At 44.4% G+C, this 14,344-nt stretch overlaps 1 protein-coding gene across 1 annotated transcript; it reads right to left on the bottom strand.

Annotated features, from left to right (window-relative positions):
• Positions 1–1,182: 1,182 nt before the first annotated feature.
• On the bottom strand, positions 1,183–11,301 carry LOC110521608 (proline-rich transmembrane protein 4-like). The gene is made up of 3 exons (XM_021599287.2): positions 10,725–11,301; positions 9,212–9,861; positions 1,183–4,793 (listed from the first exon to the last, which is right to left on the bottom strand). The coding sequence occupies exons 2-3, from the start codon at positions 9,762–9,764 to the stop codon at positions 2,629–2,631; spliced, it is 2,718 nt and encodes a 905-aa protein (XP_021454962.2). The 5' UTR covers positions 9,765–9,861; positions 10,725–11,301; the 3' UTR covers positions 1,183–2,628.
• Between the last annotated feature and the right edge of the window lie 3,043 nt (positions 11,302–14,344).

Here is a 14,344-nt window from a genome sequence, read left to right as displayed (position 1 = left end):
GCCCTTTCCTGCAGTCAATAACCAAAGCGCCCTCTGTCCTCATGGGTGGAATGTTTTTGCGATTTTTCAACAACGAAAATCTGGTGGTTCTGTGTCAAACTGTTTTGTTATATTTTAGTCTTCTGTGATGCATATAAAGTGTAGTATTGGGATGCAAACTCAAAATTGAATACATTTCAACTCTATATCTGACATGGTAAACAGTCTTCTTTTTTATTTTTTAAACCCATAACCATGTGTGTGTGGTATATACTTTTGTTTCAAAGTGGATTTGTTTAAGCCTACCAAGAATCACCATGTGTGACCCTGATTTAACCCACTGCAGTAAAATGTTAAATAATTCCTATTTCTTTTCAAATAAGTTGAAATTGAAAAAAACGTATTGGATTTTCCTCATTACAGAACCTATTTTATTTTTGTAAACATAAGTTCACAATTTAAATAGAGAAAATAAAGACAAACGTCATGAACAAAATGATTGCCATCCCCGGAGCTAGTACTTGGTTGCACAGCCTTTTGCCAAGATAACTGCAGATAAGCACTTGTAGTCATCAATGAGCTTGCTGCACCTTTTCTACTGGCAATGTGGCTCTCTTTTCAGCAGCAAATTGCTTAAATTGTTCTGTTTTAAGGGGTGCCTTCCACCAACTGCTGTTTTCAGCTCTTGCCATATGTTATGGATGGGATTCAGATCTGGACTATGCTGCAGAACAGCATCTGTTCTTGAACCTGGGTCTTTTTTTTTATGTGTGTTGGGGTCGCTGCTGGGAGACCCACAACCTTCAACGGAGACACTGGGTTGAACATTGGATCCAAAACACCTGATAATCTGATTTCGTGATGGGCCGCAGGTAGCCTAGTGGTTAGAGAGTTGGGCCAGTAACCGAAAGGTGACTAGATTGAATCCCTGAGCTAACAAGGTAAAAATCTGTTGTTTTGTACCTGAACAAGGCAGTTAACCCGCTATTCCCTGGTAGGCCGTCATTGTAAATAAGAATTTGTTCTTAACTGATTTGCCTGGTTAAATAAAAAATCGAATAAAAAAATGCTTGCACACGGAATCCAAAACCAAAAACCTGTGGCATTTGTCATTATTTTCTCCATTCAAATTGTAAACTTAAGTATACTCAAATGTGGTTCTGCAATGTTGAAAATCCAATAAAAAGGTGTGGAGACAAGTTATTCAAGTTATTCTTATTTTAGAAGAAATAGGGAAATATTTAAGAAAAGTGCAAGGGTGCCAATATATTTGTCCTCAACTGTGTGTTTGTATTACTAGAAAGAATAATTTTTTCAAACATCATAAACCCAATTTGTTTATCATACCTCGTCTACGATGCATGACATACCAGTAGAACTCTTTTCCATGTACATTGTATTTACAATAAAACATTTACTGAGTATACCAAACATTAGGAACACCTTCCTAATATTGAGTTACACCCTCCACTTTTGCCCTCAGAAATTCCTTAATTTGTCAGGGCATGGACTCTAAAAGGTGTTGAAAGCGTTCCACAGGGTGATGGAACGTTCTTGACACACACAGGAAACTGTTGAGCATGAAAAACCCAACAGGGTTAGAGTTCTTGACACAAACTGGTGCGCCTGGCACCTACTACAGTACCCAGTTCAAAGGTACTTAAATATTTTGCCATTCACCCTCTGGCACATATCCATGTCTCAATTTTCTCAAGGCTTAAAAATCCTTCTTTAACCTGTCTCCTCCCATTCATTAACACTGATTGAAGTGGATTTAACAAATGACATCAATAAGGGATCATAACTTTAACTTGGATTCACCTGGTCAGTCTGTCATGGAAAGAGCAGGTGTCCTTACGTTTAGTATACTCTGTATATTTTACACAGTCTTTAATGATATATACACCGTACGACACCGCGTTACACATTGTAGAGAAAGGGTTTGAAATATCCGAAGTTGAGCCGTTTTTCAATGAAATTAAAAACGTTGAGTGAGATCTTTGCTTTGGTATCGGGTTCCATTGCTGCATTTGACACTTGAACACTAGTATAACTCCTAGTTTATACTGCTGTTGTGACATAAACAGGTACGGTTGTATTGCTTGGTGGTAGGACACGCTTTATAAATTCTTTATAAACTGTTTATTAAAAAACAGCTATAATGTATGAGTTACACTTTATGTTCTCTCTCCCCCAGTAGATGGCACTAAAGCATAACGTGATCTTGCATATTGGCATGGTTATCATCAACACTACACTGACATTTCATATTCAAAGTTCTTCAAATCAGTTCTACTTTGGTTGTTTCAGTAAGTCCATTGTTCATTTAGCACATTTTGGAACTAACTGTACAGTTATATACAGCTTATAACTAATCAAACATAACTATCTATAAGTCTATTTTCTATGTGTAGAATCCCCATAAAACGGCAACTGATAGTTAGTTCTACCTCTGTACACTTCTGTTGTAGCAGTGAAAAAGCTGCTTGATCTGAATGCTAACATCACTCAAACACTAAGTGCAGCGTATCAGTTAAGTCCTCAGCTCTCACTAGAGGTCAATATATAATCTCTGTGCATTATACATGTCATATCCTTACGTCCTTGTGGCACATAGATGATGCATGGTTCAAACCCTGTAGCATCTGCCTACAGGTCAATAGTGTCACTGCACACGCTAAGAGCATCAATCTGTCGGCACACGTTGACGAATTCCGCTTGTACGGCCGTATCCCGTTCTAGCAACCTGCTTTCACTCAGGTCCTCTCTGCCCTCCAGCCGCCCCTCCCCCCGACTGTCCTGAGAGGCCGAGCTGAGGGTGCGGTAACGTCTGTGATAGGTAACGTGGGGGAGTGTCCTGGGCAGGCTGCTCTGGGAAGGCTGCCCTCTGGTGGTGTGGGGGTGTGACCATGCCCCTCCTGTCCCTGAGCTGGAGAACAGACCCTGGGAAGACCCACTCAGGGACTCCTGGCACAGATAGCTGGAGTTACTACCTCTCCACCAGCACTCAGGCGGACAGCAGGGATCGCTGTGGCCTGGGAGAATGCATCCCGGCTGGGGAGGCCGTGTAGGAGACATATCCACATCTCCACAGGAAGAGGTCCGGTAGAGGGGACTGTCAGCTGAGCTGTTTCCAGGCCATGAGGCACTCTGGCTGTGGTGGGAGCCAGGGGAGTTCAAGGAGAGGCTGGAAGAGGCGTGGAACAGCCTGGAGGGGCTGAAAAGGCTGTGAGGGAACAGGGTCTCGCTGTACAGGGCCTGGTCTATGCTGCGGGACAGGTCAATGGGAGAGGGGGGGTGCAGGTCCACTGTGGAGTCAGTGTCCAGACATAGACTACCCTGGGAGGAGCCCTGGGACTCAACCCCAGCTTGAAGTCTCCCTGGTGGGCTTGGAGGATCAGGGAGGTTGGGGTGTCTGGAGGTTTTGGTCTGGCCAGGGTGGGGGTTAGGGTTAGGATGCAGGTTCAGTCCATTTGAAGAGGGTTCCATTATTGTGTAGAGGGGGAGGGCTTCGGACTGGCGCTTCCTGATGACATCACACACCACCTGCTTCTCTTTCTGCCCAAGGGACCAGGGGTAGTGAGGGGGGAGGATGGGAGAGAGGGGAAGTGGGTGGCTAGGCCCTCCTGCCGGTGAGGCACAGGGCAGCCGCGCCCAGGACCCCTGACAGGTGTTGGTGTTGAGTTTAGTCCGGGAGGAGGAGTTAGAGTTGGAGCAACAGAAGAGGAGGGGCTGAGTGCCGATGATTGACAGGGACAGACACACCCCCACCTCACAGAGCCTGCAGCCCAGGTGGTATGCCCACCAAGGCCAGGGCTGGAACCCTGCCCCAGCACTCACCCCTCCGAGCCCTAATGCATGTAACATCCCATACAGCTGAAGCCCCCCACACCCTAACAGGCACAGAGCCCCTCCCACTCCAGCCCTTGCTGCCCTTCTCCACTCCTCAGCCTCAGCGAATGGGCACCGGGACAGCCGCCCCACCAGAACTGGGGAACCTGTTACCTCTCCCTCGCTGTCACTCAGCCGTTGGATGTGTTTGGCGTCTTGTCGCACATGGCAGTAGAATAGGAGGAAGGAGCAGGGGAGGAGGAGGCAGAGGAGGATGAACATTCCCTGGGGGAGCAGGAGGAGGACAGGGAGGCTGGGGAAGACATGGAATAGAGCTATGGAGCCCAGGAAGGCCCCGAAGTGCATCAGGGAGAGGAAGAACAAGAGACAAGGCCTGTGCAGGGTGGAGAGAGGGAGGGAGAGAGAGAGGGAAAAATGAAGGGAAAGGTGCATGCGAGAGCGGAGGGAGAGAAGGAGGAAGCAGACGGAGAAGGCAGAGGTGAGGCAGGGGAAGGGTAGTTCAGAGAGGAGGAGAAAGCCCAGAGCAGGCAGGTGGTCCTGATGACTATAAGCATCATACAGGAGAGAGAATGCTCTAGTGCCTCCGGTGGCCAGGAGGAACAGGTGCAGCAGGGTAAAGTAGGGGCTTCCTGGGGGGCAGCGCAGGGGCAAACCTAACAGGCAGAGAACAGATATCAGACCTAATGCAGTGAACACAGATCCCAGACCGTAGATGTGGGCCTCCCAGGCAAAGCCCCAGGTGGCCAGAGCTGAGTTCCAATCAGAATACAGAGGTACAAAGAGAGGAGGGGTTAGAGACAGAAAGGGGCGCTGGGATTGATTGGAGATGATGTCATCGGGGTAAAAGGGGCTCCAGGATTGATCAGTTGTGTTGCAGGGTGTGGTTCTGGTGTCAAGGCTGCAGTCGACGAGAGCCGACTCATTGGTGGCCGACTTTGGCCACCCCTCCTCTGGAAACACACCTGCAAAAACAGAAACAAACATTCTTGAAACTGATGCCCAAATCAACCACTTGCCCCTGGAATTTCATTGGGTGAAATATCAGGGAGAGGGAGAGAGAGAGAGCGAGAGAGCTAATCCATTATAAAAGTACATTCTTGTAACTGGGGATCTCTAACTGGGTCAGAGAGAGAGAGAGAAAGGGTGGGAGGGAGGGACAGAGAGCAAGAGAGGGAGAGAGAGACTGTGTTCAGATGAGGTAGTATTGACCCCATTGCTGTTCTCATTTGTGTAACTATTTATAATCACAAGCACACTCTTATAACTAACATTACATCAATAATAACATAATATTGTTGGTGCATGTACCTACAGTGGCAAGAAAAAGTATGTGAACCCTTTGGAGTTACCTGGATTTCTGCATAAATTGGTCATCAAATGTAATCTGATCTTCATCTAAGTCACAACAATAGACAAATATAGTGTGCTTAAACTAATAACACACAAATTATTGTATTTTTCTTGTCTATACTGAATACATAATTTACACATTCACAGTGTTGGTTGGAAAAAAGTATGTGAACCCCTAGGCTAATTGAAGTCAGGAGTCAGCTAACCTGGAGTCCAACCAATAAGACGAGATTGGAGATGTTGGTTAGAGCTGCCCTGCCCTATAAAAAACACTCACAAAATTTGAGTTTGCTATTCACAAGAAGTATTGCCTGATGTGAACCATGCCTCGAACAAAAGAGATCTCAGAAGACCTAAGATTAAGAATTGTTGACTTGCATAAAGCTCGAAAGGGTTACAAAATTATCTCTAAAAGCCTCGATGTTCATCAGTCCACGGTAAGACAAATTGTCTATAAATGAAGAAAGTTCAGCACTGTTGCTACTCTCCCTAGGAGTGGCCATCCTGCAAAGATGACTGCAAGAGCACAGCGCAGAATGCTTAATGAGGTTAAGAAGAATCCTAGACTGTCAGCTAAAGACTTACAGAAATCTCTGGAACATGCTAACATCTCTGTTGATGAGTCTAAGATATGTAAAACACTAAACAAGAATGGTGTTCATGGGAAGACACCCCGGAAGAAGCCACTGCTGTCCAAAAAAACCATTGCTGCACACCTGAAGTTTGCAAAGGTGCACCTGGATGTTCCACAGCGCTACTGGCAAAATATTCTGTGGACAGATGAAACTACAGTTGAGTTTTTTGGAAGGAACACACAACACTATGTGTAGAGAAAAAAAGGCACAGAACACCAACATCAAAACCTCATCCCAACTGTAAAGTATGGTGGCGGGAGCATCATGGTTTGGGGCAGCTTTGCTGCCTCAGAGCCTGGACAGCTTGCTATCATCGATGGAAAAAAGGATTTCCCAAGTTTATCAAGACATTTTGCAGGAGATTGTTAGGCTATCTGTCCGCCAATTGAAACTCAACAGAGGTTGGATGATGCAACAGGACAATGACCCAAAACACTGATGCAACAGAAGAAAATACACCTTCTGGAGTGGCCCAGTCAGAGTCCTGACTTCAGCCCGATTGAGATGCTGTAGCATGACCTTGAGACAGCAGTTCACACCAGACATCCCAAGAATATTGCTGAACTAAAACAGTTTTGTAAAGTGGAATGGTCCAAAATTCCTCCTGATCATTGTGCAGGTCAGATCCGCAACTACAGAAAACGTTTGGTTAAGGTTATTGCTGCCAAAGGAGGGTAAACCAATTATTAAAACCAAGGGTTCACATTCTTTTTCCAGCCTGCACTGTGAATGTTTACATGGTGTGTTCAATAAAGACATGAAAACTTATAATTGTTTGTGTGTTGTTAGTTTAAGCAGACGGTGTTTGTCTATAGTTGTGACTTAGATGAAGATCAGATCAAATTTTATGGCCAATTTATTCAGAAATCTAGGTATTTCCAAAGGGTTCACATACTTTTTCTTGCTACTTTATTCTATACTGTATGTCTGTCCCCTATGATTACATAACATCTGAATAATGTAGACAAGTTCATTCCCTATGTGCCTGCCTACTGCCTACTGAGCTCTACAACAAGACCTTCTCTGGTCTCTTCTCTTCGTGTGTGTGTGTGTGTGTGTGTGTGTGTGTGTGTGTGTGTGTGTGTGTGTGTGTGTGTGTGTGTGTGTGAGAGAGAGAGAGAGAGATGTGAGACACAGAGCTAACCCAGTTCTGTCTCCCTCCCTCTTAGACCTTTTACTACCCTCTACCTATGCTCTCTACCCCTCCCTGGCTGGAGGGGCAAGAGGCTTCTACAATGTCCTATATAAAACCACCAGTCCACTGTGTTTCTCATTCACATCTCATTTACTGTCCTCAGTAACACATTAACAGTCTCCCTCAGCGTAGCTATTTAAGAAGATAGGACAGCAAGGGAGAGAAATAAAGTGTCTGTGATAGAGTAGAAAAGAAGAGGAGAGTGAGAGGTGGTAGCGATGGATGGAAGACGGAGGGGAGAGATGAAGGGGAGATTGAGGGAGGAGAGAAGGAGGATTGATGGAGTGGGAGAGATGGAGATGAGAGAAGGAGAGGAGAGAATGAGAGGGGAGAGAGAGGGAGAGGCTTCATGATATCAGAGGTAGGATGTCATGAACAGAAAATATATACAGTGCCTTGCGAAAGTATTCGCCCCCCTTGAACTTTGCGACCTTTTGCCACATTTCAGGCTTCAAACATAAAGATATAAAACTGTATTTTTTTGTGAAGAATCAACAACAAGTGGGACACAATCATGAAGTGGAACGACATTTATTGGATATTTCAAACTTTTTTAACAAATCAAAAACTGAAAAATTGGGCGTGCAAAATTATTCAGACCCCTTAATTTAATACTTTGTAGCGCCACCTTTTGCTGCGATTACAGCTGTAAGTCGCTTGGGGTATGTCTCTATCAGTTTTGCACATCGAGAGACTGACATTTTTTCCCATTCCTCCTTGCAAAACAGCTCGAGCTCAGTGAGGTTGGATGGAGAGCATTTATGAACAGCAGTTTTCAGTTCTTTCCACAGATTCTCGATTGGATTCAGGTCTGGACTTTGACTTGGCCATTCTAACACCTGGATATGTTTATTTTTGAACCATTCCATTGTAGATTTTGCTTTATGTTTTGGATCATTGTCTTGTTGGAAGACAAATCTCCGTCCCAGTCTCAGGTCTTTTGCAGACTCCATCAGGTTTTCTTCCAGAATGGTCCTGTATTTGGCTCCATCCATCTTCCCATCAATTTTAACCATCTTCCCTGTCCCTGCTGAAGAAAAGCAGGCCCAAACCATGATGCTGCCACCACCATGTTTGACAGTGGGGATGGTGTGTTCAGCTGTGTTGCTTTTACGCCAAACATAACGTTTTGCATTGTTGCCAAAAAGTTCAATTTTGGTTTCATCTGACCAGAGCACCTTCTTCCACATGTTTGGTGTGTCTCCCAGGTGGCTTGTGGCAAACTTTAAACAACACTTTTTATGGATATCTTTAAGAAATGGCTTTCTTCTTGCCACTCTTCCATAAAGGCCAGATTTGTGCAATATACGACTGATTGTTGTCCTATGGACAGAGTCTCCCACCTCAGCTGTAGATCTCTGCAGTTCATCCAGAGTGATCATGGGCCTCTTGGCTGCATCTCTGATCAGTCTTCTCCTTGTATGAGCTGAAAGTTTAGAGGGACGGCCAGGTCTTGGTAGATTTGCAGTGGTCTGATACTCCTTCCATTTCAATATTATCGCTTGCACAGTGCTCCTTGGGATGTTTAAAGCTTGGGAAATCTTTTTGTATCCAAATCCGGCTTTAAACTTCTTTACAACAGTATCTCGGACCTGCCTGGTGTGTTCCTTGTTCTTCATGATGCTCTCTGCGCTTTTAACGGACCTCTGAGACTATCACAGTGCAAGTGCATTTATACAGAGACTTGATTACACACAGGTGGATTGTATTTATCATCATTAGTCATTTAGGTCAACATTGGATCATTCAGAGATCCTCACTGAACTTCTGGAGAGAGTTTGCTGTACTGAAAGTAAAGGGGCTGAATAATTTTGCACGCCCAATTTTTCAGTTTTTGATTTGTTAAAAAAGTTTGAAATATCCAATAAATGTCGTTCCACTTCATGATTGTGTCCCACTTGTTGTTGATTCTTCACAAAAAAATACAGTTTTATATCTTTATGTTTGAAGCCTGAAATGTGGCAAAAGGTCGCAAAGTTCAAGGGGGCCGAATACTTTCACAAGGCACTGTAAGGGGTTACTCTCATCACACTGCCACAGTAAATCAGTACATTCACCATCAGTATTTTACAAAATCGAAAATAGGTCAATTCTGCCAAATATCCTTTAAATACTAGGGGAGACTATTCTTACCAACACCCTGAGGGTGTTGTAAAAGTGGACATATCACTGTGACATGGGGGTGAAGGGATACTCTTACTTATGTCTGTTCCTGTTTCCTCTGTGAAGTCCTGTAACTCGTCTCCAATCCCTTCCACCATGATATCTCCCTCCAGTATGTCTCTCTGTTGAGTGGCTGAGAAGTCCAGAGCTAACAACTCTCTGTTTGTGGCCTGGGCTCTGGGTTGGTCCTGGTCCGAGTAAGTTGTAGACCCTAGCTGTGCATTCACTGGGGCTGGTGATGTAGGTCTAGTGAGTGGATTAAAGCCTTGGGTCTCTGTGTAGTCACTGATAGTTCCCTGAAACTCGTCTTTGTTGTCCTTTTTCTCAGTTTCCTCGGGTGCCAATGTGGAGTCTTTCAGCCCTGTTAACGAGTCCAGAGAGTCGGCCATTCTGGCTCCAGCGGTGGGGACTACAGGAGCCCAGGAGGGCCATACAGTGCTGTGTGAGGCCAGTACTGGGTCATCGATCTGTCTGTCTGTATGTGGGTGTGATGGTGCCTTTGTGGTGCCCTCTGGGGCCAAGGTAAAGGCTTGAAGATGGAGGAGAGGAGCAAGGGAGAGGAGGAGAGAGGTCCACATCACAGCAGCCATGATGGAGTCCCTGTAGTGTAATATTCTCTTTGAAGTCACATGATTCCCAACGAACACTTCTTTCACCTCAACGCCACATACTTAAGAATAGGCTCACCTGCAGAACACAGACAACACACACCTCAAAGTCAAATAAAACCACATATTTGTCACATGCTTCGTAAACAACAGGTGTAGACCAACAGTGAAATGCTTACTTATGGGCCCTTCCCAACAGTGCTGAGAGAAAGAAAATAGAGAAATAATAGAAAAGTAATAATAAATACACAATTAGTAACGATAACTTGGCTATATACATGGGGTACCAGTACTGAGTCGATGTGTAGAGGTACGAAGTAATTGAAGAAGATATGTATATATAACTAGGAATAAAGGGACTACATAACATGATAGATAATAAACAGTAGCAGCTGTGTATGTGATGAGTCAAAAAAGTTAGTGCTAAAAAGGGTCAATGCAGATAGTCCCGGTGACTATTGGTTAACTATTTAACTAACTATTTAGAAATCTTATGGCTTGTGGGTAGAAGCTGATCAGGGTCCTGTTGGTTCCAGACTTGGTGCATCGGTACCACTTGCTGTGCGGTAGTAGAGAGAACAGTCTATGACTTGGGTGCCTGGAGTCTTAAAAAATGTTTAGGGCCTTCCTCGCAGTCAGCATACAAAGAAACTATAGCAGTGTCCTCTCCTCCTCCACTAGAAAAAACAAACCCTCCCATGTATGCATGCATAGCTACTTTAGATTGTTTTCCTGCCTATCTCTGCCAATGTACTCAGAAAGTAGCACAGCACTCACCATAGATATGCACAGCAACACCAACCACTTTAAGCTATCCCTCTCCATCATTCTCTATTATTTGTCTCTTCACAATTCCCCCACCCCTGCCTCAGTCTTCTAGACCCTCTTATTGTTCAGACAGCAGACAAATACCACACATACACACACATTTGTAGTACTTACTATGCTGCATCCTTCTGCTCTCCATCAGACAGGACAGGTCCCAGCTCAGCCAAGCAACAACAATCCCCTCTGTCCCACACCACACTGCTGCTGCCTCTGCTGCTGCTACATAGATCCCTCCATCTGTCTGTGTGTGTGAGAGTGTGAGTTATAGGCTCACTCCTCTTCTCAGTATCACTCACATACTCTCCCCCTCTCTCTCCGTCCCTCCCTCGTTCAGTATCTCTCTTTTTCTGATGTGTGCCGGGGATGCATGGTTCCCGTGGATACACCTCACTGTGTAAACTATTTATCTGTGCGGTCTGGTCGTACACACACACGTCAGTGAGAATAAATCATTAATTGGAGGATGGCACTGTGCATATAGAATTAACTATCAGATCAATACAGTGTATTGGATGTAATTTGCGGCTTGAGTTTAAACCAACCCTCTCCGTGATACTTTACATAAAAGCAATAGTCAGTGTAAAAGTGACTACAAATTAAAAGCACGTCACAAATGATGGTACACACATCACAAGGAATTTGTAACTTGCTTGTGAGCCTAGCACGCACAACTGGTGTTTTATATTGTTATGGAGTGTGTGTCCTCTGCCCTCTGTCATCACACCATCTATCTATCTCTCGTTCTCGCTCATACGTATACATACCCACTTCTCTCTGTCTTTATTTCTTGTTATCTGTCTCCTTCTACTCAACATGTTGATGTCATCAGACTGATAGATATAGCACTGCATCTCCCTGGGGGGTAAAGTCCAGGCTCATGTCCTCATTTAATTCCTCTGTGAATACTTGAAAATAAACACTGATCCACATACACGTCCGTGTTAATCTGTGTACATCTTCAATCTGTACTCTGACTGACCAGAGTTGAATAGGATGATATGGGCCATTGTACTGTATCTACAGTATATTATAGATCTGCTCTGCTAGTATACGACCGACTGGGGTTTGGATTATGGGTGAGCGTCATTGATTACAGCAGTGCATTCACAGAGCATGAACCAATGCGTCTAGCCACTGTCTATGCAATATCATAGAGCAATAACAGAGCTGCATTGAGATATAGTATTCCAGGATGTTCTTTTTTTTTATACTGACCAAAAATAAATTGGATTTAGAGCAATGATGAATGGATCGTCTTCAGCCTCAATATCTCCTCCATCTCTCCTGTCTGTTGGTCAGACTATCAGGCAGGTTTGCGCTGATGGAACAGAAAGCTCTTATTTATTCCTGTAGCTACTGTAGAGCAGCTCGTCCCTGACCTATTTATATACCTGGGGAAGATCAAACAGACACACAGGCCGGCAGGAAGACAGCCATCGGTGTAGAATGAGATAGTTTGGTCTCAGGATTGAGGCATTATCTGTCCCTGGGAAACAGCAGAGTTAATGATCCATAACCAGAGAGAGGCCCAATAATTGATCAATGATGGATCAATAACAGTAAACAGGACCTGCTCACAGTGGGGTAAGCCGGTGGAGGGTCACAGAGTACAGGGTAGTCACCTGGGGTGAAAAACTTACCAGGCATTAAACCAGGGGTGTTCTGTACCACTCAAAACTGTGTTAGCCAGCTGAGCTGAAGCTCTGGGACCAAACACCGGTCTTCAGGTTTCATACAACAGTTGGCCAGCCCTGCTGTAGGGCGTTAGGAGAGCCACACCAGAGCTGACTGACACTCGTAGTGATGACTGCACAGGAGGCACCAACCAGCCGGAACTAAGGGTTTCAGGAGAGGAACAATGACTGACCAAACACATGACCTCAGCGTTGGGCATGGCCAACCCCCCAAATAATTACCTACACACACTTAAAAACAGGAGAACACACACAAGCTTGCACAGGAACACACACTACATGCACATACACACCACGCCCACACATACACACACCACGCGTACACGCACATGCACACATGCGCACAGACATCAAGCACACCACGCCAGAGCGCGCATTCACTGTCTGCCTGCATGACTGCTGAGTCAGGCCTGACAGGGGATGAGTTGTCCAAACTGGGGGCCCAATGTGTTCTATATGTGTGAGTCAGAAAGGCAGCATGATTTGCATGTCAGAGAGATACAGGCCAGCTCATATCTGGCAATGAGAATTACAGCAAAAGCTGCAGAGCATACTGAAACAGCCATATTGAATGAATGAAATACTCTTCAAACACATGGTTGTTTCAACTATGAGAAAATAACACACGTTAAAATGATCGAGGATAAAAACATAATACATAAGTACAAAAGTTATGTATTTCCATTTGGGTCTTCAACTTTCAAGTTCTTCAATTCTGAATTCACAAATGAAAAGTCACAATAATACATTCATCTACAGATTTCGCCTTGAAAAAAAGCACAGCCTTCCAATTTTCTTAAGGAATTAAAAAGATACACGCGTTTTCGCTCACTCCGAAAAATAATTCGGTTTTACAGTAAAGGGCTGGTTAAAAATACAAGGGACTATCACTAAACTGTTGACAACACTCTAAAATGAAACCGTTATAAAATCTTCAGAATTAAGTGATGAAACCTTATTCAATGAAAATAAAATAGTCTTTGTTTGGATAAGAATTAGAGTGCTCAAAAGTGTTTATTTAACTCGTTCTTTAGATGACCTAACGATCATCGCCCCCATGTGTAGGAACGATTTCACCGACTTGGGACATGAGTACAGTGTTGCCAACTAATTTTCAGGGTAAATTGCTAGAGGCAGGTTGATTTGTTAATAATTACGTTGTGATATCATTGCGTGAAAACGTAACAATGCGTCATTACGTTGAATACACAATAACGTTATTCAAATTGACTGGCCAGCTCGGCTGGCATTTGTTCAGGTACAGACTCCCTCTCTTTCCTGTACAATTTTGATTGCGACATGTTGATTGATGTTGTAAATTCTGTTCAAGATCCAACATTCGTGACCAACTATATTCATTGGGTTTGGCTCGTCGAACTCGTACTACTGCTGCTGCTGCAGTCAGCCAACAGTGAAATTGCTGCTGGCCTGCTGCTGCCTATGCACGAGCTGAGCGCATGCTGCAGACGTCACTCACAACGCACTTTTGCAGCCAGGCACGTGTGTTGTGACTGAGTGTGTGACAGAGAACATCGTTTTTGTGTCATTTAGAGGGAAATTGCGTGGATTTGAGCGTTTGAGTCACTTTTCAAAAGTTGCTAAAAGTTCCAAATAAATGTTTAAAGTAGCTACATTTGTTGCTAGGTGCTATTTGAAAAAAAAGGTTGCCAGGGTAGTCTGAAAAGTTGCTAAATCTAGAAACAAAATTGCTAAATTGGCATCACTACATGAGTACGGTCTCTAATGAGTACTTCGTGGACGTTGGGGCGGAGCGACATGGCTCACGTTGAAGAGTTATGGTTCTCCTAGCATCAGAATATCGTGCTGGCACCACGAGCGTGGATTTTTTTCTTCAAACTAAGAGTCCCCCTGCAAAGACATGCTAAACTTTGCACTCTAGTGCAGTGTTTCCCATCCCGGTCCTCGAGTACCACCAACAGCACACATTTTCATTGGAGCCCTGGACAAACACGCCTCATTCAACTCATTGAGGGCCTGATGATTAGTTGACAAGTTGAGTCAGGTGTGCTTGTCCAGGGT

This window comes from Oncorhynchus mykiss, chromosome 1, assembly GCF_013265735.2.
Source record: "Oncorhynchus mykiss isolate Arlee chromosome 1, USDA_OmykA_1.1, whole genome shotgun sequence".
Taxonomy (NCBI): Eukaryota; Metazoa; Chordata; class Actinopteri; order Salmoniformes; family Salmonidae; genus Oncorhynchus; species Oncorhynchus mykiss.
Note: the sequence above shows the minus strand (reverse complement) of the source record. Positions and strands in the feature narration are given on the sequence as shown.

What these genes read in the sequence shown, in the direction of transcription:
- LOC110521608 (XM_021599287.2), bottom strand. Translation starts at nt 9,764, where the DNA reads ATGGCTGCTGTGATGTGGACCTCTCTCCTCCTCTCCCTTGCTCCTCTC. An exon ending in GGAAACAGGAACAGACATAA is followed by an intron (nt 4,794 to 9,211) that starts GTAAGAGTATCC and finishes CTGTTTTTGCAG; the next exon opens with GTGTGTTTCCAGAGGAGGGG.